Source organism: Cicer arietinum, chromosome 5 (assembly GCF_000331145.2).
Source record: "Cicer arietinum cultivar CDC Frontier isolate Library 1 chromosome 5, Cicar.CDCFrontier_v2.0, whole genome shotgun sequence".
Lineage (NCBI taxonomy): Eukaryota > Viridiplantae > Streptophyta > Magnoliopsida > Fabales > Fabaceae > Cicer > Cicer arietinum.
The window spans coordinates 77,147,905-77,163,125 of NC_021164.2; the positions used below are offsets into that span (position 1 = coordinate 77,147,905).

The following is a 15,221-nucleotide window of genomic DNA, read 5'->3' on the forward strand; positions in this document are numbered from 1 at the left end:
ACAAATATAATTTTTTTAATTAGGACCAATTGAATTTTATGTTACATTTGTTCGTTCGTCGTATGAAATTTTATTACTTCTTCGACCATAATGGAAACTTTATAAATAGGCCAACAGCACTGATTCAAAGTGTATTCATATTTCAACCAAGGAAGTAGGATGTGTCAATTGATTATCCTGCTCTTGCAAGATAGACCATTACAGTTAGCAGTAAGTTCTTCTTATGTGATTTCTTGTAACTTAATTAAATGATGGTTTTTAAAAAACAATTAAGCTGAACTTGCAGGTTTGATTGTATTGTCGTGAGATATAACAACAATTAATTGATAGTATATTCTATCCTATCCAACTTATTTATTATGAGTTTTACGTTTGGTGGTTGGCTGGTATAGATCTCGTCAAACCAGTCCACCATTACAAACTGCCGAACCGATAGAATCTGGTTAACCAGTACAAATTATGGTGAGTATGGATGAGTTTTTAGATGAAATTTTGTACAATTCATCTATTCACACCATATTTAATCAAATAGACTGTACAATATGTATGGAAGATTTTGAAAATAATAACATATTGTACAGCTTACTATGTGGACATGTATTTCACAAGGATTGTGTATCCACATATCTAACAGGAGCACGCCATAAAGTTTGTCCAATATGTAGACAAATAATTATTGCTTAATTTATTTTAAGACTTGTATTGAGAGTTAGTTTGGTAATTTGAATAAAATTATTTGTAATTAATTATTATTTTAATTTTTATTCGCGAAACTTTATCAATGAAAATGTCATGATGCATTTGTGTTGTTTCAATGATTTACTATCACATCAAGATTTTTATAAACATTTTACCATATTGCATATTGCCTATTGTTAATGATCTGAAATCATTACATGATTTGTACAACAATTATCAAGTTGTTTTCACTGGACAACCGTGGTTGTGCTTACTCCTTAACTCAAGCATCTATCTATTGTGCTATTTGCAACAACTTTAATTATATTCCTCAATGTATCTCCTCCATTATTATAAATGAAATCCTATGCATGGCTTTCTTGTGTGAAGCCATGCATAAGATTCTATTGGTCATTGAAGTCCTTAATTGAACAAATATAAATTTTTTAATTAGGACCAATTGAATTTTATGTTACATTTGTTCGTTCGTCGGATGAAATTTTATTACTTCTTCGACCATAATTGAAACTTTATAAATAGGCCAAGAGCACTGATTCAAAGTATATTCATATTTCAACCAATGAGGTAGGATGTGTCAATTGATTATCCTGCTCTTGCAAGATAGACCGTTACAGTTAGCAGTAAGTTTTTCTTATGTGATTTCTTGTAACTTAATTAAATGATGGTTTTTAAAAAACAATTAAGTGGAACTTGCAGGTTTGATTGTAATGTCGTGAGATATAACAACAATTAATTGATATTATATTCTATCATATCCAACTTATTTATGAGGACTGGTTTGTTCTTTTTCATGTTAATTTTTGTGTATCGTTAAATGATTTGGCTAATTATTTTTATCTGGTAAGTAATTCCAGTCTATCTCTGTCATTACCTCTTCCATACACATTTCTGCAAGCTTATGTTAAAACATTGAAATAAAGCCAAAAAATTTAACACAAAAAAAGACAATGAATAAATCCTCTGCCCTAGCCACCTAATTAACCAACCTGTGGGTTATTTTAAGCATAAATAGTTGCAGTAAATTGTTTTATGCCAGTATATAAGATTAGTTATGCAATGCCACAAAAGAATGTGATGATTATTTGGAATATAGTAATTCACAACACCAAATAAGTGAATTATTATAGTGATGGAGTAAATTGGTGCAGCTATTATTTACTTGTATAATCACATTGAATGAAGAGTCTCTTTTACTATCCTAATAAGTGAATTATTAATACAATATTTTACATAGCTGTTTTTATTTAAACAAATGTGTTATTCCAAAAAATTAATATATCTGTCAAAATCAATTGGAAGCACATCGACTTCATCATTAATAAGAGAAAAATTTCAACAACAAAAAAAACTGCAACTCCTTCCAACAAACTTCACCAAAAATAACACTTTTACTTCAAAAAAATAAAAATATAACACTTCTCAATATTAAAATAATAGTATATTTGTTACTATATTTATTATCAAACCATGACATACATATTTGTTACTATATAAAAAATATGAGACAGTATATTATTTATCTTAATTAGTTTTAATATTAAAACATTACAAAAAAATCTAATAATTAAATTAGTGAGACAATATTTATATAATTGTCTTTACTTACATAACTGCCTCTTTTTCAAAAAAAAAAATTGTTCAAATGAAGTTGAAGCACTACAAAAAACATTAACCTCCTCTGGTAGAAAAAGTTTCAGCACAAAAAAAAAAAAAATCCACCCAAACAACTTCACCGACAATAAGGTAACACTTTTCAATATTAAAATAGTAGTTGTATTCAAAATAATAAAACTCTAATTTTTCTTTTATAAAAATAGAACTTTAACTTTATTAAATAATCCTCTATTTCTCATAATAAGTGAAATATTAATTTATTAAAAAATTAATTTAAAACGAACAACAATTTCAATTAATGAAAATAGAACAAAAAATAATAAAGAATAAAAAAGTAATTTATAAAAAAATTACAAGATAAATATTTATTATTGATACATAAAAAAATATAAAATAAATATTTATTACTGGCACATGCAAAATAAAAGAGAAATATATGTAATTAATAAATATAAAAAAAATACAATACATATATTTGTCAACGATAATTTTTTTTTAAAAAAAAAATATGAGATAAATTTTTGTCACTCATACATAAAAAACACAAGATAAATATATATTATTAAAAATATTTTAAAAAAGGTGAATAAATATTATAATTGATTGTAAATAAAATCTATTACTAATACATACGAGAATATATATATGATGCATAAAAAATACATAATAAATATTTATCGATGAAACTACAAAAACATATGATATATATTTATCACTTGTAACTATTAAAAAAATACGAACACATTTTATTAATGATAAATATTAAAAAAAAAGTTACACTATAAATAGTTCACTTCAGTAGATATAAAATTCACAAAGTGAATACTATTAAATTTTTTGAATAATTTTTTATAAAATTAAATGGATACATTTTTCTAAATTTCAAATATTACATTAAAAATGAATAATAATCTTTAATATAATACATACACGCACAACCGGTAGGAATGCTAGCACGGATATCTTACTAGTTACAATAAAAAAATATTATCGATTTAAACATTTTAAAATGTCTAAAACCACCCTGTGATAACAACAGAAAAATAACAATATTGCCCAATCAAATGAACTTATCAAAATATTCATAGAAGACTTCTAAAACAGCTCCAAAAAATAAAAATGCATCTTATTACAAATCAACTCCAAAAGCAAAAAATGGACAATAATATGCAACTTAATTAGGAGTATTTATGGTCTAAAAAATAAATTAAATTGAATTACATTAATAGTTTAGTTTTGAAAATCACTTTTATAAAATTTTGTTAATCTTTGAACTGATTTTGAATTAAAATTGATTATGAACCAACTTTTCAGTCAATTTTAAAACCAATTTTTTAGTAAATTTTTTTTAAAAATAGTTTTAAAATCAGTTTTCAACTAATTCTTTAAAAATTATTAAACTTTAAAGAAGTTGATTTATCTCCATACTTATTCATGATGTTAAAATTATTAAAAAATTTATAAAAAAGAAATAAATGGATTGATAAAATCCAAATACATTTAACAATTTATTTACTAATTTCATACGTAAATATTTCCGTAACAGGAAATATAACATTGTAATATTTTTGAATCAAATACAATGTAAATTAAATAAGAGTAAAGAAAAATAAAACACGATAATTTCAATTTTAAAATAGCAACCACAAAATCAAATGTAAATTAAAATTTTGCACATGTATTTTATCACATTTAACAACAATACTATTTCATTCTAGATCGAAAACAATTTGAGAGAAATTGTGAGAGAGACCTTGATGGGAGCAATCTTTTCTCCTGAGATCAAAATACAACTGTGACTAATACCAAGAAAGGCCAAGCAAAATAGATAATAAATTATTAAGTGAAATGCAAGAAAAGTTATAATTAGAAAGTAACAAAAAAAAACAAAAAAAAAACAGAAGAAACAAAACTTAAATGGGTTGAACAATTTGCGTAAGAAAAGGGGAGGTAACTTCAAGTATTTAACCAGAGGGAGGGAGAGAGAGATTTGGGGTTAGAGTTTTGTGAATTTTTGTTTTTTTATGAATGTTGTTAAATTTTTTTTATTCTTAGGATTATTTTGATTAAAAGAAAGTTTAAAATAGTTAGACTGATTTTTAATTAATTAAATTTAGCTAATTAATCTATTTTAAATTTGTAGTTCAATTTATAAACTATTTAATTGATTTAATTTTTGTGAGTGTAACGTAATTTATCAATCCAATCAGATTAAGTATATGTTGTGTACAGACCTAAACCTGATACATCATAGTTAATGCGTGTTTGGCAGAAATCACACAAATATTTGGATTATTTAACCATTGTGATAACCGGTAAACAATGTTTGCACAAATCCAACGGATAATGTTTGCACAAATCCAACGGATAATGTCTGCACAAGTACTCGTAGGGGGTATGAATAGTCACGATTATCCCCTCTTGAAGAACAAAGACATATTCATATAAATTATGGACACAATTATAATAAGAGAAGACAAGAGAATGGAATATAATCGCTGCAAGAAAATTTTATTTTTCTGAGAGGCAAAAACTTTGGAATATCCAATAAGTCCTCCTAATGGACCTAATAGACATAATTTCAAGGGCCTTATAAGGGCTACCAAGCCTCTAAATTTTCGCATGTCAAAAATTGTACCAGTGATTTTTAAAAAGGAAGTCGTTGAATTATTCTAAAGACTAATAATTGTGGGACAGTTCCAAAACTCGAAGTTCTTAGAATGTGACACATTGTTTTATTTCAAATGACTAGTTCGAAGTGTGTTTTTGAGATTTTTTATAAAAAAATAAATTAATTAAAAATAACAAACTTTAATAACCTTTTTTATATATTATCCTATCAAATTAAGTCACTATATTAAATTTATGGACAAACTACGCTCACTTCTCATAAAGTCGTAAATAATATTCGTCATAACACTCTTAACATTACATTAACTTTGCTTATTTTTTATTTAAAATGACAAACACCTCTCTTTCATTTAAGATCAACAACATAAAGATGCAAGTATGCAACCATTATTACAAAGAAAATTAAAGGAAATAATTAAAATTAAATATTCCAAAAATACATTTGCAACATTGTAAGAGAATGAGAAACGAGCTCATACCACATAAAGTGTGTTTGTGACATGCAATGAAAGTGTAAAAGTAACACAAAGTTAACAGTGTTACATGGAAAAGGGTGTTTTCTAAATTGAATAAAAATTATAGGAGGTTAATATTAAGTTAAAAAATTTGATGGTGTATTAGTGTTATTTAAGAATGGCTCAAGGGAGATGAGTATAATTTATCATAAATATAACATTAATACCGTTTTACTATCATAATTAAGAACTTAAAATTAAAATATATATTAACATTAACTAAAATATTAACATACAAATACTAGTACGTACAAATTCATATTAACATATATATTCTTATTCATATTATCATATATTATTTTTTATAGAAGAGAGGAATATTAACCTACATTCTTATTCAAATACAAATTCATATAAACATACAAACCAAATATTCATATCAACATTAATGCAATTTCAAACCTATATTCACACACATTTTTCATAAAATTCATTTAAAACACAACATGCAAATTTTCATACAAATGCACATAAACGACATAACATTCAAATTAACACAATCTACATTTTTTTAAACATATTAACATACGAATAAACACACTAACACATATCTATTATTTTAATCATAAATTTTTAAAATGCATATAAGCATACAACCATTAAACATACGAATACAACATGCAAATTACATTTTTTACACTAAACATATAATTCATAATACAAAAATGTTTAATTCTAACCAATGACGATGAATCGAGTATGACTTGTCGATATCCTCGTCCATAAGCATTAAGCAACCATAGAAAATGCAATCCTAAACTTAAAAAAAAAATACGAAGATCAATTATAATATATAGTTACAAATAACAATATTAAATATTGCACAAGAGAGTCGAAAAAGCATGATTGGGAAAGAGGAAAGTGAAGGAGAAAGGAGAACCGTTCGAGTTCCTTCTTTTTTTAAGCAAAATTGCAAAATCAGACGGGGTTTCAAGAATCCAAAATTAATAATATAGACTATGATAAAACTATATATGTTATGTGATACTTTATTTTGTATGGATTTAATTTATCTGTGAAAAAAATTATTTGCGCAACTAACCAAATATATTTGCTAGATTATCAAAAATATTTAATTTTAACTATAATAATTTATGAAATTATATATACAAGTAGTTGTAATTTATCGACAATATAAAATATTTTACATTAAGAGTCTATGTCAGTTAATAATATGGTTAAAATATTATTTATTTATTTCTTATCATAAATATATTTTTAAAAATTTTAAATAATTTAAATAATTATTTTTTTGGCACAAGAAAATACTTAATTTTTTTTACCATAAATGTTAATCTAAAAACTGAAAGTTACAATGTTTTATTTATTTTTCTTTAAAAAATAGTTTGAATTTCTTTCCAACATATTTCAACTTTTTAATAAATTTAATTTAAATCACTAGCGAGATTTATCAAAAAGGAATAAATTACTAGTGAGAAGAGAAAGAACCAAACATGAATTGTGAGAAGAAAAAGAACCGAACATTAGTTGTGAGAAGAGAGAAAACGTTTGACATCAAGTATTTATTTATTTTTCCTTTTTAAGTATCATTTTTTAAGATTATTATTATTTTATTATCATTTTCAACTTTTAAGATAGTATAAATGTTCCTCTCTTTAAATTATTTATTGCAGAGAGAAGGGGTGTGTGTGAGCAGACAATAATTAAAAAAGAGAAAGGTAAGATCTTCTATAAAGTATTTTATTTTATTTTATTGGCTTTTAAATATAAAGATCTTCTATATATAGATGAAGATAGTAACTATTACTCGATTGTATAATTTAAAATTCCATATTTACTATTTTTTTGAGATTTTCACATATTTATACAGTATAATTATTTGTAAATTTTACAGGTGTATTAATAACGTTTTGTAAAGATTATTGTGACGCAAGAAGTTGTCAAGTATATAATTTGTTTTATAGATATTTATAAGCTATAAATATAATACATATTTCTACAATTAATATAATAATTTATTACCTATCATATATATGGTAAAAATTTAGTCAACCATGAAATGCATTTGATTAATTATATATATGGCGGAGATGTATTGACTCCAAAAATAATTTTATGATAAGTTAATCTACTTAATAATTTTATGATAAGTTAATTCACTTAATAATTTTATATAAACAACGAATTTTATTAATCAATTTGTTAATTATTGATATAATATTTTATATAAATATAAATATAAGATATGTAGTTATGTAATTTAACTGTTGATATTTATTTTTATTTTTATTTTTAAAAGAGTATCATACGTTCATTTCAAACTATTTAATAAAATATCAAATACTTTTAAAATTTTATAAAAATACATAAAGTTGATATACTCAAGAAATTTTTTTGATTTAACGATTGAATTAGTAAAATTTACTATTTATATTGACTTATTAAGTAGAATAATTCATCACAAAGTTACTCCTGGAGACAACAAATCATATATACCACACTAAAAAGGTCAATAGTAAGTCCTTAAACCCTAGTTTAATTGATAAATGTTGATATTGTGTGAGTTAATTATGATAAAATTTACAATATTTTATAAGATAAAAAAAAATCGAGAGTAATATTAAATTTATTAATAATTAATATTATTTTAACAATTTATCTTTCAAAAAAGATAATTTATTTTTTAAATAACGTCTTATATAGAGAGATATGATTGATAATAAATAATAATATAATATATAATTAATAAATATATATAGTGCGTGACAAATGTTACCTAACCTAACTAGTAAAATATCCATAGAAATTTGTTGGATGATATCAAATCATTAAAATTATCTTACTTATTTAGAGTAATTAGTCTTTCTATCTCCGATTGATTTATTTGAGCATTTAACGTGTATTAATAAAAAAATATATAAATGAATGAAAATAATAATTTATTAAATTATTTTTTTGAAGTAATTAATAATGCAATGAAAAAAGATAGAGTAAATATATAAGTAAACAAAGGAAAGTAAAATATATTTGAAATTTAATTATTTATCACTTTGACATGTGAAACATCTCATGTGTACTTGTAAAAAAAGACTAAAGGAGTATTTTTTTTTATACGAACCAAAAATACTTTTTAATTTGTGCAAATTATAACATTAGTAAAATGCATGTGGCCGTAGGAAAATATATGTCTAGAAAAAGGAAAATATATTTTAAAGAATCTTTAATCTCAGATTGACTTTTAATAAAAGTGAGAAAAATACGTACTGTAAAACTTTGTCGCTACCACTAACATTTCACTTAAGGAATCAATACATTTTAAGGAAAAAAATAAAACCAATATGAAAGGAGATAGATATTATCGTCATCATTCAGAATCATCATATACATGGGAAATGGAAACAAAACAGTCAATATAGTAATAAAGGAAGGTCATTAACGAATTAACATCTTAATATTTAATTTCCATAATAGCACTCCTCTACATTATGAGATACTATGTAATTCACAATATATATATATAAATTTAATGATAATGTATAGTTGAGTATAATTTTTTTTACATTAATAAATAAAATCAACCATTGATTATAAAATTATTAATTGATTAAAGTTAAAATTACGAAATAATATCATAAAATCAATAATTCATATTATTTGTCAATAGAGTCTGTCTAACAATTATTTAAGAAATCTAAAGCAACATTCAAAATAAAAAATTTGAAAAAATAAAATAAAAGTCTTTTTATTACTAACAATAATATTTTATTTGTTGCATATTTTTAGTTTTGAAAATTTAAATATACACAAAAAATTAATTATTTTTCAGAGATCTATATATAATTATAATTTTTACTAGTTCTGGCGTTGGACCAGCTCTGACCGAGCTTAGAATCAGTTTATACCACATTGGATAGTCATTTTATTCTTACTGAGATATATATACTATTACTAGTTGTACTCTCACAAAGAGGATGATCAAGTGAAGAGGTAGCGATAGAAGGCGGAGTGGAAACGAACACTCTACAGGATCAGATCGATTCTATACGCTACACGGTACGTATTCGTCTTCTCATCATTTAGTATTTGATACGGTATCTTTTTTTTTTTTGGTGAGAAAATATTTCAAGGCAAAAGGAATACTGCTGTATATGTTTTACGCGAGGTAGAAGGTGTATAGTTTAACAACAAATATATCTAAATTTTAGTTAATAGTTTTATATATGTTTATTCATTTTGATAATAAAAATTTATGGTGAGAGTTAATGTTTACGGTAGGATTTAATATATAAACATTTATTTATTTTCAATTAAATTAACAAGATTTCAGGTTTGAATATGCAGCCTGCATATACCTCAATAATCATGTTTAATATTTAACTTCTTATGTGTTTATATTGTATCTGGATTTTGTACCACCAGTGTGCAACAATGTCATACCGTCACTATAGTCACGGGTTAACAATTTAAAAGTGTTACACAATTTTTGTGTGTATTTCTTATGAATTTTTTTTCATAATAGTAAACATTTTCTTAGTTTTATATTACTACTCATATTACAAAGAAAATAAACAAAATTCAAAAATATGTCATCACGATATTCTTGATTTTTTTTTTGTAGATGATTAAAATTATTGGTTTTGCTTTGAGAAATGTGGAGATGATTATATTTTAAAAATAATAGAAGTAAAAGTTTTCAAATTATTAGTATTGTATAAATATGTATATTTTTTAAGGACAGATATTTACATTTTTTGAAAAATATTTTTTGGTTAGCTAATGTGGGAGACTTTTCTTATTACTTCATTTATAGTTTTATAATTACAGTTAACTATAAAGTATAAATTGAAAAAGATGTATCATAATTTTTATATTTATCAAGTTATTAATGTTATTACATTTTGTATTGTGTACCAACATGTTTGTTTGAGAGATAACAAACTTTTGCACTTTAATCAAGTGGTCAGAGTTTGATTTCTATATTACAAATAAAAAATTCTTATTAAAGAGAACTCACACCGTATATTTCATTAATTTTTCAATCAAAGTTAGCGATATATATTTTATGTTTAAACATAGTTGTAAAGAACATGTATTAAAAAGATTATTTTTAACCACAAGATATTTAACAAAAAAAACAGCTAAAGATGTTTTTTTTTTTTTCAGTTTAAAATAAGAAAAAGTTATGAAATTTAAGATATATGTTTATGTTTGAAATAACTTTCATATCATTTTATGTTTACTAAAATTGCTTTTTCAATGTTTTTTATGAGAAATTTTTCTCATGAGTCTCATAGGCTCACCAGAATTAGAGAAAAACTAAAGGGATAGCAATGTTCTCATTAAATTTTCAACGGCTTACTAGTATACTTTTAATTATATATATATTTTTTCAAACAACAATAAATATTAATATAATAAAAATATGACCAATTTTGTTCTCAAATAATAAAATTATTGGTTGTCAGCAAATTTAATATTACTATTAGCTTATTTGATTATCATAATATTACATCAAAAATTGCTACGTTGATTTATTATAAAACAATCTTTTTATCAATAAGTCACTCGCTGCGAGTGAGGTTGTAATTATTTAGTTAATATTATTTTTTTGTTTACGTTTTGAATTCCAAAATTTTAATTCTTCTAATAACTTCCTTCACTTTTAATTAAAAGTAGTTGATCTATCATCTATCCGACCCTTTTAACAGAATTGATATTCACCTACGTAACCCAAAAGTGGGTAGTCACGCGATATGAGCAAGTGACCATAATTGCGCAACAAAATTAGTAATAATGTCACCATCAAATTAGTTGACCCATTTAGTGATATTTATTCACTCTAATAATGTTTGTGGGCTTGTGGCACTTCCATTTGTTAGCCATACATACACAACAATCAGGGCTGAAGTTTGTGCCGCCCTCGTACATAAATGTTGTAACAGTCAGTCATAATACTTCATATATCAAATATAAAATATAAAACAGACGCTAATGGAGTAATATAAAATGACAATTTGGTCTTACTTTTCCTCTAACAAACAATAACACCTTCAATCCATGGATACTCCTCACAGCAAACTAGATTACAAGGCAATATTTGTTTACTTGTCATTTTACTTTATTATACTAGTAATATGTAGTACTATATGGTTATGTATTTTTAATATATATTTATTAAATTTTAAAACAGGAGGAAATGGAATCGAGTAACTTGGTGAGCAATGATCGTGTGGATCGGCATGGAAGGATTGCTGACAAGCGAACAACTGGAGGATGGAAGGCAGCTCCCTTTATCATAAGTATGAACCAAATACTTACACATATGGAGATACTACATTGTCAAAATAGATTCAACAATACAAATTCGTAAAATTGATGTATTCGGCATCTATTATTAACTTGAATGAATTATGTGGACTAAACTTTGCAATGTGTTGATGAACCTTAATTTCAGTAAACGAGGTGACAGAGAGACTGGGGTTCTTTGCAATCGCGGTGAACATGACAGCATACTTGGTTATTCAAATGCATCAATCGCTACCAGATGCTGCTACTCATGTCACTGACTGGATTGGAGCTGCTTATGTCCTCACTCTCCTTGGAGCCTTTCTAGCTGATGCTTACTTGGGTCGCTTCAGAACCATCATTGTCTTCTCCGCCATCTATGCCATAGTAATTCCATTTAACTCACCTTATCATATACTAATACTAATTTTTATTTTAGAAAACTCAACTCATGAGTGATAATGGAAATTGGTCAGCAAGTGGGACTGTTTAACCATTCATAAGTGGTTGATTGGTTTCGATTTTTGCCATATCACTCATAATCACATCGTGATGTTATTTCGCGTGATAACCAATATTTCCTCTTTAAAAATTGTAAACATAAGATTATTTAGTCTTTTTAATTTATAAAATGAATTATTTTTCATTAATCAACTATATATTTATTCTGTTATGAGGTTATTTCTGTCAACACATTACAATAAGTTATTTATATGTCTTTTGAAGAAATTATTAGTCAAAACATTCTTAATTATCTATCAATTATGACTTTTTAGAAAGCAAATGATGATTGAATCATAAAAATAAAAAAATTGATGTTTATTATATTTAATTAAATTATGTTGCAGGGGATGGTTTTGCTGACACTTTCAGCATCCATAGACATATTGCGGCCACAAAAATGTGTGGCAAAACCTTGCAAGGAAGCAAGCCAAGGGCAAATCTCATTCTTGTATTGTGCACTTGCTCTGATTGCCTTAGGTACTGGAGGAATCAAACCTTGTGTATCCTCCTTTGGAGCTGACCAATTTGACGAAGGAGATGAGAAAGAAGTCGAAAAGAAATATGCATTTTTTAATTGGTTTTTCTTTGCCATCAACATGGGTGCTCTTCTTGGAATCACACTATTGGTTTACATACAAGACAAAGTAGGGTGGGGTTGGGGATTTGCAATACCCACAGCTGCTACAATTTGTTCTATTTTTATCTTAGTTGTTGGTATTCGCTATTACCGTTTTCAAAAGCCAATGGGAAGTCCTTTCACTAGGTTTCTTCAAGTCATAGTTGCTTCTATTAGGAATCATCAAAAAGGTGTCTCTCTTCAAACTGATACTCCTCTCTATGAAGTCACTACCACACATTCTGATATCATTGGTGCCCGCAAGCTTCCTCCCACTCTACAATACAGGTTAGTCACAACATAACATGAAAATCTAATTAATTCTGTTTTGGAGTAATTAAATTGATTTTGCTGCAGATTTTTTGACAAAGCAGCGGTTATCACAGAAACAGAAAGAGTTAACAACAGATGGAAAGTATGCACAGTGACACAAGTGGAAGAATTTAAATCCTTCATCAAAGTACTTCCAGTGTGGGCATCAACCATTGCTCTAGCCATTTCATTCGCTCAGAACTCAACCTTCTTTATAAGCCAAGCCAGCATCATGAACAGAAAACTAGGAAACAACTTCGAAATCCCAACAGGCTCTGTTCCTGTGTTCGGAGCCATCAACGGTCTCATACTAGTACCATTCTATGAAAGATACATAATCCCATTTCTCCGCAAGTTCACAGGCTACCACCGCGGCATCACATCTTTGCAAAGAATGGGTATTGGACTTTTCATATCAATCGTCGCAATGGCATCAGCTGCAGTGATTGAAAAAGTTAGACGCGAACATTACCCAGAACCATTCAGCATGAGTGTGTTTTGGTTGCTACCTCAGTATTTTTTAGTTGGAAGTGCTGAAGTTTTTACTTATGTGGGACAATTAGAGTTTTTCTACGATGAAGCAACGGACGGAACAAAAAGTATTAGTAGTGCAATATTTTTGTCTGAGATTGGAATTGGAAGTTGGTTGAGTACTGCATTGGTGAAGATCGTTGTGGCTGCAACTGGTGGACAAGAACAAGGCTGGTTAAGAAATGACCTTAATAAAAGTAGGTTGGATTATTTCTATTGGATAATAACATGTCTTAATGCCATCAATTTCTTGGTTTACTTGTTTGTGGCTAAATGTCACAAAGGAAATGAAACGCGTGTCAAAGATGAGGACACTATGGTTGAATTAACCAAACCCCAAAACATGCAACCTTGAAGGAGAATTAAATCTTCTAGTTAATCTATTATTTATGCAAATCTCTCTCTATATATAGTGTTCTTTACTTTATATATATATTGTCCAAATTCATAATAAATTATTAAATATATTCATTTAAATTATATCAACACAGCATTTTATTTTGCTACTGATGTGTGATTCATGGAATTCATAGCAATCATACCATTTCATAAATTATCCATCCAGCCATTCTTTTACATCAAATTGTAGATATTCAAATTTGTGGTCAATTATTTATTGTGTTACATTTTGGGCTTGGCGTTTGTATAAATGTCAAGAAAAGGAAATTGGGCATGAAATCCATTTTGTTGCAGATCCAAATAAAAAATATAAAAAAAAAAGGTGTTTTTCTCCTATCTAATATTTTCAAATACACACGTTTGAATTGATTAAATAAAATATATTTTTAAATTAATCAATCTAAATAAAATTTGAAACAAAAATTTCAAGGTAAGAAAAGAAACTTTTATAAACAAAATGAAAGATGAAAATAAGAATGAAGGACAAGAAGAAGGCACCGGGCCGGGCCTGTACAGCACGGAAAAAAAGAAGGAATTGGACCATTAATTTTTTTTTTTTTTTTATTTCGTTGTAGAAAATGGAAAATTTTCCCTTGTACCCACTCATTTATTCCTATACCCCCAAAAGTAAAGGAAAAATACTAAAATACCCTCATACATATAATTTTTTTTTTAATTTCTTCATTTAACATTTCCGGAACAGAAATAACAAGAAAAAAAAAAAATTCCGAAAAACTTCTTTCAAGTTTTCCGGTACACAACTTTCATTCCGGAAAACTTGAAAAAAGTTTTCCGGTACAAAACATCGTTTTCGGAAAACTTCAACGTAACATTTCTGGAAACCACCGAAAAACTTCATCCACATGTTTTCCGGTACTTGTTTGATTTTTTTTTTTTTAAATATTTTTTAAAATAATTTTTTTGTTTTACTTTTTTTTATTAAATTAGTATTTATTTGATTTTAACTAATTTATAAATCTTGTTATGGAAATGAGTATTAATCATTAATTATGGTGTATTAATTATGAATTATTTATGGTATATTTATATGTGTTAATTAATATTTATGATGCGTTAATTATTGACTAATGTATTATCATTTATAAAAATAATAAAATTAAAAAAAAAATTAAAAAATGGTGTGTACCGGAAAT

General features: G+C 26.0%; 1 protein-coding gene across 1 annotated transcript; it reads left to right on the forward strand.

Annotated features, from left to right (window-relative positions):
* The first annotated feature begins 11,279 nt into the window (after nucleotides 1-11,279).
* Nucleotides 11,280-14,174, forward strand: LOC101515245 (protein NRT1/ PTR FAMILY 8.1-like). The gene is made up of 5 exons (XM_004500907.4): nucleotides 11,280-11,510; nucleotides 11,611-11,719; nucleotides 11,875-12,092; nucleotides 12,554-13,113; nucleotides 13,183-14,174. The coding sequence occupies exons 1-5, from the start codon at nucleotides 11,478-11,480 to the stop codon at nucleotides 14,021-14,023; spliced, it is 1,761 nt and encodes a 586-aa protein (XP_004500964.1). The 5' UTR covers nucleotides 11,280-11,477; the 3' UTR covers nucleotides 14,024-14,174.
* The last annotated feature ends 1,047 nt before the right edge of the window (nucleotides 14,175-15,221 follow it).